The sequence below is a fragment of the Poecilia reticulata genome, linkage group LG22 (assembly GCF_000633615.1).
Source record: "Poecilia reticulata strain Guanapo linkage group LG22, Guppy_female_1.0+MT, whole genome shotgun sequence".
NCBI lineage: Eukaryota > Metazoa > Chordata > Actinopteri > Cyprinodontiformes > Poeciliidae > Poecilia > Poecilia reticulata.
The window spans coordinates 14,396,126-14,409,172 of NC_024352.1; the positions used below are offsets into that span (position 1 = coordinate 14,396,126).

General features: G+C 37.5%; 3 protein-coding genes across 4 annotated transcripts in view; 2 read left to right on the forward strand and 1 right to left on the reverse strand.

Annotated features, from left to right (window-relative positions):
* Window positions 1-7,581, forward strand: part of LOC103458653 (kelch-like protein 10) — a 9,253-nt gene extending 1,672 nt beyond the window's left edge. The window contains exons 2-6 of one of the 2 annotated variants that reach the window (XM_008399623.1): window positions 1,563-1,659; window positions 1,969-2,452; window positions 3,845-4,447; window positions 5,244-5,393; window positions 7,117-7,581. In XM_008399623.1, the coding sequence (XP_008397845.1) occupies window positions 2,036-2,452; window positions 3,845-4,447; window positions 5,244-5,393; window positions 7,117-7,500 (1,554 nt within the window). In that variant the 5' untranslated portion in view covers window positions 1,563-1,659; window positions 1,969-2,035 and the 3' untranslated portion in view covers window positions 7,501-7,581. The remainder of the gene's footprint in view (window positions 1-1,562; window positions 1,660-1,968; window positions 2,453-3,844; window positions 4,448-5,243; window positions 5,394-7,116) is intronic. The other variant, XM_017302518.1, reaches the window with a different exon arrangement.
* Window positions 7,582-8,132: 551 nt separating this feature from the next.
* On the forward strand, window positions 8,133-10,747 carry adi1 (acireductone dioxygenase 1). The gene is made up of 4 exons (XM_008399627.1): window positions 8,133-8,376; window positions 8,533-8,652; window positions 9,701-9,880; window positions 10,225-10,747. The coding sequence occupies exons 1-4, from the start codon at window positions 8,254-8,256 to the stop codon at window positions 10,339-10,341; spliced, it is 540 nt and encodes a 179-aa protein (XP_008397849.1). The 5' UTR covers window positions 8,133-8,253; the 3' UTR covers window positions 10,342-10,747.
* Window positions 10,748-10,756: 9 nt separating this feature from the next.
* The window catches only part of trappc12 (trafficking protein particle complex subunit 12), a 29,109-nt gene continuing 26,818 nt past the window's right edge, over window positions 10,757-13,047 (reverse strand). The window contains exons 11-12 of the mRNA XM_008399625.1: window positions 12,906-12,993; window positions 10,757-12,720 (exon numbers count right to left, since the gene is read on the reverse strand). Of these exons, the coding sequence (XP_008397847.1) occupies window positions 12,478-12,720; window positions 12,906-12,993 (331 nt within the window). The 3' untranslated portion in view covers window positions 10,757-12,477. The remainder of the gene's footprint in view (window positions 12,721-12,905; window positions 12,994-13,047) is intronic.

A 13,047-nucleotide genomic window follows, 5' to 3' on the forward strand; every position in this document is an offset into this window, starting at 1 on the left:
CATCAATTGGTAGTTAGCTACCATCACTTGGTAGTTCGCTACCATCAATTAATAGTTAGCTATCATCAATTGGTTGTTAGCTACCATCAGTTGGTTGCTAACAACATCAATTCGTCATTAGCTACCAATTGATGGGAGCTAACAACCATCAATTGTGAGTACCTGAGTGAATGGATGAATGACTGAAGTATGTAGTACTTCATAAAGTGTTATACAAGTACTGAACATTTGGTGTTTAATCCTCCAGATGGCTCTTTATTTTTTTTTTACCTTCTACCTTTGAGAGCTTCCCAGGGTTTTCTGTAGAGAAGCATCCCCACAACATAATTCTGCCACTACCATGTTTCACAGTGGAAGTGATGTGTGGTTTTTGGTGTCCTCCAAACATAGCATCTTGTCTGATGGTCTGGTCAGAACAAAAGACTTTCTTCGACTTGGCCATTGAGTCTCCTTTATGCCTTTTGGCAAATTTTATGATATGAGCCTTGATATGAGTTTTCTTCAACAGTGGCTTTTTCATTCAACAGTTATAAGCAGAGTGTCTCCCATCTAAGCTGATAAACTCCTTAAGTGTTAGATGTGTCTTGCTAGCCTTTCTCACTAGTTTCCTTCTTGCACAGTCACTCAGTTTTTGAGAGGATGGCCCAATATGGACATACCATATTGCTTCCATTTCTTTATGATGGAACTAAATTGACTTATTTTCAATAATCTTTTCTGTGATTTGCTTGGAGTTTACTTTTGTCTTCATGTTTTAATGGAGGCCATGATTATTGAGTAATCATTGAACAAACGTCCAGAAACAAGTGTCTTTATGCTATGATCACCTGGGACACAGTCACAGCACTCAGGTGTTTTCAATTCCACTCACTGTGAGACAATTATCACCAAATGGTTGAACCTCTTTTGAATTAGGTCAGTCATTTTAAACTGAATTAATATTTATACAATAACATTTTATGTTACTTTTTAACTTGTCATTATTTTGTAGAAATCATTATTCACTTTGAAAGTGGGGTGGGGTTGTAACTGTTACAAAATTACAAAAAGGGAGTTAATATTTTTTAAAGCGACTGTACTTATGTCAGCATTTCATATGCAGAGTTAATTTATGTTCTTATATGTTTTTTCCTACTAGCAGTACATTTGAAAGTTGTTTGTTTTTGTGCAGATAAAAAAAAAATGGTGATACATTTCAGTTAGACACTCAGTCGAGCCACTGAGCCATGCGACGGCCACCAATAGTTTTAATCAACAAGATATTTACATGTATGAGTATTTGTAAATCCAGCTCTTTGTGAAAAGTGAAAAAGTTCAAGGATGATCATTATGATCATAATGCCATGATCATAACGGCTCCATTATCTATCTATAATGGAGCCGTTCAGCAGCTGAATGGCTCCTTCATGCTCACCCCGTTTCAGATCGATTCCCTGTCATAAACTTGGTTTATCAAACCTTTTTCTCTATACATTTTTAATACAAGTGGTCTTACAGTTAAACAGAGCTATATTGTTCCCAAAGTCTTAAAGTTTCTTTCTTTATTTTTTATGTCTCTTCAGACATACCTAACATGTTTCGACGTTCTACTTCCGTCTTCAACAAAACCTGTGACACCTGCTCTGACTAAGACAGAAGTAAAACGTCGAAACATGCCAGGTATGTCTGAAGAGACATAAAAAAATAACCCAGTGTCTAAAAGCAAAATACATTTTAAGACTTTTTCACATATAAACACAATTAGTTTCATCGATAGATTGTTACCATATTGCACTTAAGAGAAGATAATTACAATCTCAATAGCTCTATTTTATGTTTTCACTGCATACATTACAGTAAGTAAGAAGTAGATAAACTCTAATCAGATTTTAACACATTTTACACAAGTTATGGAGTGGAACACATGTATAATATTAAATAAAACATGGTTGTGTCTTAATGAAATTCCACAATGTGCTTCCTCCTCAGTGCTCTCTTCACACGATGGTCCAACGAAGACCAAAAGGTGTTTCACATACCAGGAATCTCATCTGCAATGATGCGGCTCATTCTCGACTATGCTTACACAAACTCTCTCACCGTCACTGAAGCTAATGTGCAAGAGCTTCTTCAAGCAGCAGATCAGCTGAATGTGCATGAGGTGGTGCGTGTCTGCTGCATGTTCCTCGAGCGTCTCATGAGGCCAGACAACTGCATCGGCATCTGGAGGTACGCGACAATCTGTGTGCACCCTGAGCTGCGTTGGAATGCCTTCGCCTACATCCTGCAACACTTTGAGGAGATTGCTTTGTGTGATGAGTTCCTGCAGCTCTCTGCAAACGAGCTAGCTGAGATCATAGAAAAAGATAACCTGAATGTGACAAAGGAAAATAAGGTGTATGAGGCCCTTTTGAGGTGGACTTCTCATGATCTTCCAGAGAGAGAGTCATACTTCCAACTTCTCATGACTAAGGTGTAGTCATTAGATTGAGTTTAAATATTCAACACATTCATTATTTCATTATTTCTTTGCCAATGTTATTCAGGCTGCACTATGAAAGCAGAGCAAAAAAACATTAATTAGGAAGTTTGCTGAGTTTATTGGAGTACATTTAACAGTACATTGCTTTTTCTTTTTTTTCTTTTTCTTTTTTTTACAGAAATTGACTATAGCAAGTTTTAGTAAATAATTTGAACTCAGAGTGTTTACATAACCTCCCCCAATGTGGGAAGGCAAAGTCTGAATAAAGCTCTTCAAGATAAACAGCTTGTTTTGATACTGCAAAAGAAAACAAATAATGTCAGTGAGAAAAAAAAAACAACAACACCCTAATGACAGGAAATATAATAATTTAACTAAATCAAACATTATTTGAAGATAATAATCTTTATATATTTTAAAAATCAACAACAATTAACTGGTATAATGATCAAAACAATGAATCACACATTTACCATGTAGAATTTGCAGGAAACTTGTTGGAACAAAAGTACGGTGTTTTATTTTTATTATATATCTAAAGGTGTAAAAAAGTAAATTTTAGTAAAACTTTTTTTTTGTTGGATTCCCATGATGTTTGTTACTTGTACATGTTTCAGTTGAAACTTTAAAAACTAACCTCTTAACAATTAGTATTGTTTTCTTCATACTGGTTTTGTTGTAAATCTATGATATTTGATAGTAAGACATTAAGAGTTTAAAATAATACATTTTCTATATTTAAACATACAGTTTACATTAAGAATACAAATAAATAAAAAGCGGACAACATAAAACAAATGCAATGGTAACAAATTTCTTTAACAGCATCACCAAGCAGCAGTCTTAGACATGGGCAATTTATTTTTACTTTGTAAGTACAGCGTAAATGTGCGACAAAAGTCAAATTAGCAAGCAACTTGATGGCACTTTGTGAAGCACGCTTCCCTTAGACAAGAACTGCTCTTTGCATTCGAGTGTGCTCTATTTAACATTATGGATTCACAGAACTTGAAGTCCATTTGAAATACAGAATCAAACAGTTTTTCACGTGCAACTGCAGAAACTACCACCATTGACACTGACATAGATTTTGACCATTTTCAGTTTCCTTGAAGTCATAAAAATGACAAAAATAGTTCAATTAACATAATACATTTTGTTATAAGGATGCCATTTAACTATGCCTAAAATTTATACATGTAAATTTAAATATGTATACATTTCCTTTTGAGGATTTCTTTGTAAAGGATCTGTAGTTTTTCACACACTGTGAATAACAGAAAAGAGTACTGAAAAACCTTTGGCGAACATGTTGCAACCGTTTATGAGATTTAAAAAAAAAAAATGCAGAGAAATACATTTTCTCCTGTTATCTCTGTCTAGATCCGACTGGCCCTGTTCAACATAGACTATTTCAAAGACAAGCTGCTGCCAAATGTGCTGGTGAAAAAACACTGTGTGGGCCTCTTGTCTGAAGCGATGGGAACCATGAGTCAAGTTTTATTATTTAGAACCCATTTGACCAGCAACTTCAATCGCCCTCGTCGACCTAACACTATCCTACTAGCCATCGGTGGGTGGAGTGGTGGAGATCCAACCAATGCCATTGAGGCATACGATGTTCGTTATGACCGCTGGACCAATGTTGGCAACAACCTTGAGCGGCCTTGTGCCTATCATGGTGCCGCCTTCCTCAACGGCTACGTCTATTGCATCGGAGGTTTCAACAGGGTGGAGCATTTCAACAGCGTTCGCAAGTTTGACCCCGTTGCATACACCTGGCATGAGGTGGCTCCCATGCACCACCGGCGCTGCTACGTGAGTGTGACTGTGCTGAATGGGTGTATTTACGCCATGGGAGGTTATAATGGACACGGGCGACTGAACACAGCAGAGTTCTATAAGCCGGAGACAAACCAGTGGAATTTGATTGCTCCCATGCACGAGCAAAGGAGCGATGCAAGCTGCACCACTCTTAACAATAAGGTGGGTCAACTGAGTTTGTGTGCTACTTTTTAAACTGCTGTGGTAATTGAAGGCCTGAAAACATAAATGGAACCAAAACTGTCAAGGAAATGTCAGAATTCAAATTGGATTGTTCAGCTGCTTAATTTAACTTAGCTACTGGTCATCTATTCCCTGAGAACGAAGCAAAATTGAAGAAAAAAAAAAAAAAAGCCCTTTTGGGAAAAAAATGCCATATTTGGCAGAAAATGTACACAGCGCCTCTCCCTAAGCAAACATATCCAAACGGAAAAATACTGTGGTGGCAGCATTATTCTATGGGGATGCTTTCCTTCAGCAGGTTAAAGAAAATATGATCAGAGTTGGTGGGAAGATGAATGGAGCTGAATATTTTACATACTTATACTTTGGCCAAGGCACTATAAAGGGGGCACCGTTTTTATGCTGTAAAGATGGAGTTAAAGTATTTTCTTTAGTTGAAAGCTGCAACGTTTCACTTGCCTCCTACAAGAGTTCCCTTCAAAAGATGATTTGATTGTTCTGCTGACAGTGAAGTGCTTGTAGCTGGTTTGTAAAGAGCTGAAGGAAAGCGAGACAGAACTCCTGGCACTCATGTCATTGCTATCTGACCAAGTATCCTTATGTCCAAAAAGTTATAATCAATTACTATCCTGTCATAAAAAAAAAGTAAAAAGCAAAAGCCCAACTTGTGACTTTTTTTTTATTTTATTTTTTTAAGAAATTTCACTACATACTTATATGATGTGCTTGATATAAACAGTTAAATCATTTAGGACTATTTTATTTATTTTTTTAGATTTATATTTGTGGGGGATTCAATGGAACAGAGTGCCTGCAGACAGCTGAATTTTACACCCCAGAGAACAACCAGTGGACACTGATTACCCCCATGAACAGCCGACGCAGTGGAATAGGAGTCATTGCTTATGCAGGTCATGTTTTTGCAGTAAGTACAGGAAACTGTGCGGAAGCACAGGTTAGATGTTGAAACCTCACTTATAATGTGTGGAGGCTTCCATCAATGTTTGTTTCTAATCTGATCAGACGCAGGGGGAGGGAGGGGGGTAAGTAAGTAAGTAAGTAAGTAAGTAAGTAAGTAAGTAAGTAAGTAAAACTTTACTTCTACGGTGCTTTTCAAGACAAAAATCAACAGACAGAATAGAAAAATACACAAAGTAAATTTGAACAACTGCTAGTACTTTAATTAACTAGTGGTGTGGTAACATTTGGTATTTACCACATGCATGAGACGTTGTCTTCTGGATCTAGTGTTTGGGTGAAATATTATGTCATTAAGTTCACAATTTAAAATTTACATAACACTACAAAAGTGTGTCAGGAAGTATCTGAAGTGAAACACAGGAGAGAATTTTATTTTGTAGTGTTGCTTTATCATGTTTTACATGCTGTGTGCAAAAACTTAAGGGGTCAAATTTGAACTTCCATTTTAGATTCTTCAAGTCTATGTCAATTAAATTGTACATGTATATGCAAAAACCTTTTAATCTATTGGACAAAAGGTAATTATAACATTATGTTAATATAATATATGTAATCAATTTTTTTTTTCAGCTGTAACTGAAATCTGAAATAAAAGAAAATAACTAAAATATTTCTTGCCTATGTTGTGCATTCCCTGGACTTTTTTTAAGTGTTTGTTTTTCTGACATTAGTTGTGTCCTTTGCAAATAAAACAACACCATGGCAACCCTGTAAAAAGTTTTAACAAGCCTTCATATAAAACTGATTTACACTCATTAAAATTTTAAGGACCAGCAGGAAATAAACACCCTGGTACAATCCAGCGTAGTAAATAGAGCCTAAGAATTTAAATGAAAGAAACAGGAGCAAAAGACAAACTAATATATAGATTTAGGAAGTTTAAAAAAATATAAAGTGAAAATAAATGGGTTAAAAAGGAGTCAGCAGTGAGTAGACCCAATTTTCTTGTTTATCGCTATAGAAACGTTTTTGAGGAACCGATGTCTGTTTATGTAAACCTAGATCTCAAAATGTTTATAGTGGGATTTGGATCAGGAAAACAGGTAGGATGGCTTAAAAAAGAGGGCATTCTACTGGAACAAGTAACTTTTCTGATGGATGTGGTAACGTGCCTGGTTGCCCTGTTAAAAAAGTGAACACTGAAAACACTGAGCCCCTCAGTCAAGAGGGACGATTACTGTATTACCTGCTTTGTCTGTATTATTCGTGGTGTGACGACCGTGCACAAACTGAAGCTCCATTGAAGGACAAAAGTCCCAGATCATAATTCATCCTCCTGTGGGATTACTGTATCGTGCCAGTAATCTTGGAAACATCACAATTTTTCAGACAAATGTTTTTCTTGACAAAGAATAAAACTCTGTCCAATCTCCCAATGTTATTTTGTTCTTCTTTCCTTGCTAAATGATGATGAATCCTTTTAAAGATATGTCGTTGAATTTATCGACGAAATCCAGACCTAAGCTAATGACAATGGCAAGGTAATTATTTGGGTTGAGTTGCTCATCTTAAAATCAAAACCTACTAAATTTAGAACTTTAGATTGTGTGTATTTTTGGTCTTAGTTGTTTTTTTTTTTAATGTTGTTACTTGTGTATCCTGGTGTTGAAGGAGGTACTAACTTTCTTGAATCCCATCAAACAGCACACTTTCCTTCTCTCTAACAGGTCGGTGGCTTTGATGGCAACAGGCGTCTGCGCACTGCTGAGGCCTACAACCCTGAGACTAATCTCTGGACGAACGTGGGCTCCATGATTACGACCCGCAGCAACTTTGGCATTGAAGTGGTTGAAGATAGGCTCTTTGTTGTTGGGGGCTTCAATGGCTATACCACTTGCTACAACGTTGAGTGTTACAACAACTTAACAGATATGTGGACTGAGGTCTGCGACATGGAAATCTTCCGTAGCGCCCTTAGCTGCTGCGTGATATCCGGACTCCCCAACATGGCCGATTACATGGTCTCTCGGGATGCTCTGCTGGAGGATGAGGAGGAGGGAGAAGAGGAAGAAGATGAGGAAGAGGAGGAGGAGATGGAAGCTGGACATTGATTCATCATTTCCAGTGCCATTAACTAAGACAGGCATAAATACATTACTCCATTAATAAACCACTCAGAGCATTAAACTACAGTTGTGTAGTATTGGTGATTTTTTTTACATAAATATTTGTATTTGTGTTAGTTTCAAAGGTCTAAAGGTTTAAAACAGGCCATTTTTTTACTCTGTGTTGTTAATTCATAACTGAGAAAGTATACCTTTTTATTTTGTGTACCATGTGGTTGTACTTGTAACATCTTAATCAGACTAAGTTCATAAATGCAATTGGGGTCAGAGGTTTACATAAACTGATGATATGAATGCCCTTAGTTTGTGGGGCTTTTATTTTGAACCCTGGCACACTGATTTCGCATGCTGCTTTATGTTCCGTCCCTTAAACATACGCTTCTACGCTTAGAACGTTTTGAGTAAAATTAAGATTAAATTGACCAAATGTCTGAAATACTACATTTTAATTATGTAGTGAATAATTTTTATTGCTCCTTCCTTACATCCGTTATCAGTTATGCAATTTAGACTTTTCAGATAAAATTGAACGCAGCATTTGTTCGCGTTGTGATTGGATCGCTCAAAGACAACTGGGCGGGACATCTCTCTGTGATTGGTTTAATCCGTGACAACAAAAGACGTACTGCGTCAGTCACGTGAGTTTCAGTCCTAAAAGCACATTTGTCAGATGTCAAGGATTTATCGCAGATCTCTTTCGTTTTTAATTGTTTGCGAGTGAAAACCGACGTGTTTAGTATGGGTTTAGAAGCCTGGTACATGGACGGCTCAGACGAGGACCAGAGGAAGCCCCATAGACTGAACCCGAATCAGTCCGTCTCCCTGGACGAGTTGAGGAAGCTCGGAGTTTTCCACTGGAAAGTAAATACACACATTCCTCAGCTGCTGCTCGACACCAATAGGCAGAAGTATATTCCTCATAGCCATGTAGCCACTTTAACTCTCACAGCGTCTTAATTACACAAATAAACCGTTCTGAACAGAACAGCTCTTCTTTTGCTTACTGTGTCCCTGCAGCTGAATGCTGATACCCATGAAACGGATCCAGAGCTGAAAAAGATCCGCAAAGAGCAAGGATACTCCTACATGGACATTATTACAATCGCAAGGGACAAACTACCCAACTATGAGGAAAAGGTAACTATTTTACTTCCACTTGTCTAAAAATATTTTGGAAGTTGTGCAATTTCTTGAGTACAACTTTTGAGTACTCCATCAGGATGGGCAATATGGAGATGTAATGATATTTGGTAGGATTTGTTGTAATTTGTTGTAAAAACATTGCAGTCGAAGTTCTGCAAACACAAGAAATCAACAGCTTATGGCAACACCAGTAAACTGCAGTTAATTGTATTTTTAAATTTCATATTTATTTATGCTCTTTCTTAATGCATGAGTTATGACCACATTCCAGATTTATTTTTCAATGTTTAATTAATCTTTACGGATACAAACAAATTGAAATGCTCTTTTTAAGCATGAGTGGACACACAAGTTGTTGAAATAAGTAGGTTACACATATTTAATGTTAAAATCCTTAAAAGCCTATCCAGAGATTGGGGTTTAAATAATATTTGACTCAAAACCTTTATGCCTTACATATGTTTTATGTCTATATGTTTTATATATTTGAAGTGGTATTTACTGTATTTGCTTCTGTTAAATGAAAAACAAAATAAAGGAATAAATATACATTATTTTCAGAAAAAAAATCTGAATATTAAATTGACCACATATTTAATGTCTTTCTAATATTATTCATTAATGGGGTAACAAGCGATCCAGCGTTCTTAGCTTAATATTTCTTCATGCTCCTGTCTCATCAATCCATAATCTCGACTTTTTTAATAATCCCAAACCCGCTGCTGAAAGTGGTACTTCAACAATGAAACATTCTGAAAAGACCTGTATCAGTATCTTCATGGAACCAAACAAAACAAGAAAAAAGAAATCAATAGAAACTGTAAAAAAATTCGACAGTATTGCTAAGGAACACACTCGCATATTGAAACAGATTATTTTAAAGCTTGCAGGTTTTCTATGTTCTTTAGTAATAAGTTTAGATGGGTGACAAACCCTCAGGTACATTACATTAGATTTCTGATATAGACATATGTAGGCAGCATCATTAGCAGCACTACTATTGTCTCAGGTACTAATTCTACTACTCTACCTTATACTTCAGCTGAAGATGTTCTATGAGGAGCATTTACATTTGGATGATGAGATCCGCTACATCCTGGACGGGCAGGCCTACTTTGATGTCCGGGACAAGGAGGACAGATGGATCCGAATCGCCATGAAAAAGGGAGACTTGATCACCCTGCCGGCCGGCATCTACCACCGCTTCACCCTGGATGAGACGGTACATCGAAGATTTAACACACCCGATAGTTCACTAATTTAGCAATTATACAAAGCGGGTAAAAGCATTAAATAAGTCAGAGATTTACTGAAAGAACTGAAGCTTGCAGTTTATAGAGGAGGTCTACAAAACCGTCAGGATTTGAAGAATGAGCCAAAACGACACCTGGAGGAGGCGTCTTGAAGCCATAGGCAACAGAAGCGGGTTTTTGACGATTTCCCTTAATCATTACACAGAACCTAATTAATGTGTGTGAACTGGATAGGTTGTTGAGTTTTGTTTATGCAGACGATGAACTGGGACGTCGGTCAGGTTTTTCTGAGTGTTTTTTTTTTCTTCTGCAGAACTACACCAAAGCCATGCGGCTGTTTGTCGGGGAGCCGGTGTGGAAGGCCTACAACCGGCCGGCAGACGACTCTGACATCCGGCAGAAATACGTGGCCTCGCTGAAGGGATCCTGAACGGCTGCAGACTCCCTCCCAACTAATACGCTAAAATCACTTCCTTCAGTTTGACCTCAGCAGGTTCACAAGAAGACTGATGAGGAAAGACGTACACTGATCATTTGTGATGAAAGAGATCTTGAGGTGGAAGGCATCAGATTACTCCTTTGTGCTGTACTGTTTAAAAGGTTACATGGTGCTTTTTAAGAGCTCACTTATTAGTTTTTTTTAGATACTCATGCTTTTTATATTTTACCTGGGTTTGAGGTGAAAAAGTTTGAAGTAATTTTACTAAAAGGTGACTTCATTTGTAATAAAGCATGAGTCTAATTTCTAATTCCAAGCTCGGGAAATGAACAAAATGGTGTTCATGACAGGTCAATGTACATTTTTATTAAACTAGAAATGAATCTGCTGCTCATAATTTGTCTTATATTCCATTTTTATTAATTCCAGCATGTTACTGCGACACAATAGATTTATTCAGGATAAAATGGCTCTTTGTATACATAAATATGATAGACATAAAGATAACAGCAGAAGAAAAAGCAAAACAAATCAATAAGATAATCAAGACAACGCTTCAGATATGTACAACTTTGGATTTTGAATATTTTTACAGTTCTGTTCAGTGGGAATGAAACCGATGCAATCTGAGGGGCTTGTTAATTTTCACAGCAGGAGTGATGAAATCTAGTGGTAATCCAGTAGAAGTTGCATTAAAAAAGTTGAAGGAGTCTGAAGCTCAGGATAATGCCCAGGTCTGGTCTCACTGTGAGCCAGCAGCTCCTGTAGTGTAACAACACACGTCCTCCTGACTAAAAGTTTCTGAAAACTTCTCATATACATCATTATTTAACTTTTTAATTTTTATTTTGAATTTCTCAGTTAAAGTATATTTACTGAGAGGAATGTTTTGGAAACGTGTTGTCTACTGATTTTAAAGAGCAGCCTATTGTGTCTTTTTGAATTAACTTCAGAAGATGGGGCTGTTTTCATGGTGCAATAATCTTTGAGCAGAGGGTCATGTGACAGCTTAAAGAGACGGGCCTAAAAAGAACCACATTCCAGCTGGGCAGAAAGAGAGAGAGAAAAAAATCACTGATGTGGATTAAGCATTATCCCAGATTTAGTTACAATTTTAACCTAACATTACTGCATCCAGGTAAGAATGAACCATCACAGAAACAACTTTTAGTTGATTAAACTGAGGGTTCTGACTGATCAGTGTCTGGATGTAGGAAAGCTTCTTGCACACAGTTCCTAAGCAGTCTGGAAAACTGCTGAATTTTATTCAAGAGGCTTTTTAGGTTTGGGTGAGGAAAGAACATTAATATTACCAGACTCGTTCCTTATACTGTTCACTAAAAGTCTTTTCCTTCCACCTATTCAACCACACATTCATTCTTCCATCTTACCAGTATGTCGGCCCAGTCATCTATCATTATGCATTTTCATCCCTCTTTGTTTCATCTTTCTTGTATTTTTGTCCATCCATCTGTCCACGTTTCATTTGTTTCCGTCTTCTGTTTAAACTTCTGCCTTAAGTTCAGACCAATTTAGAAATGTAAGTTTTTATTATTTCTATTTTTAAAACCCGTCTTAAAAAGAACTGAGGATTCGGAATATTTTGGGTTTGCAAAAAGTCTGGAAATATGTGCAGGAAGCCTGTTTGCATAAGAGAAAAGTATGTAGAGACAAAAAAGAAAAGCCAAGTCTCTCATGACCCTCATGTAATGTTTTTGTCCTCCAGATTTCAAAGTGGTTTAAAAAAGCTCATGTGTTACATAGTTGGATTATTTTTCTTTAGCCTTGGAGCCAGACATCCACTCCCTCAGTATTTATGCAGAGCTGCAGCAAAAACAACACAACAAATAAGGACATTCACCACAAATTCTTTCAGTCTCAAAATGCTGTAAGTGTGAGGACTGTTTCTGGGTCGCTGCTCACATGGCAGGAGTGCTGGATCACTTGAGTGCGATAAAAGTCGATCTCAAACGTCCCCTTTTAACATCTCTGAAACTGAACAGCAAGCATAGGTTTTACTGTCCCACAGGAGTACGGCTTAGTTCCTCTCTGAACACAGAGCTGTAGTACCCGTCGTTATCGCGGGGCAGCAGCAGCACAGTTCTCTCCCAGTTGTCCTTCTTCCTCTCAGACCAGTTTGAGGCACTGCGCATTGAAGCTGTCTCCCTCCCGGCAGGCCACGGCGTCCAGCAGCGCCTGCTTCTTCTGCGTGCTGCGCGACGACTCCAGTTCATACATGGTGGTCAGGTTGAAGAGGACGCTCTCATGGAGGTACTGGGCGGGGTCCTGTTGAACCAGGCCCTCCAGCTGGCCCAAGGACTCCTTTAGCCGGCCCAAGTAGAGGAGACACACTGCAGCGTTGTTATTTGCCTGTAAAAACAAAAAACAAACAAGGAAAACAAAAACAAAAGGCCGTTCCATAGAAATTAGTTGGACATTTCAAAGATATTTGACATAATTGTTGCATTTTTCCCTGGGTAAAAAGACAGAAAATCCAACCACACTAATTAAAGCTTCTAATGCGTAGACTCTAATACTTGTATAGTTATACTTACAACTGGATTTTTTGGGTCAATTTTTAAAACTTCAAGGAAAGTTGCGTGTGCGTCAGCATAATTATTCTGACTGAGGTAGACAAAGGCCCTAAAAAAACAGGTAGAAATATGTTACACTCAGGTATTATACTCACAAATTTAG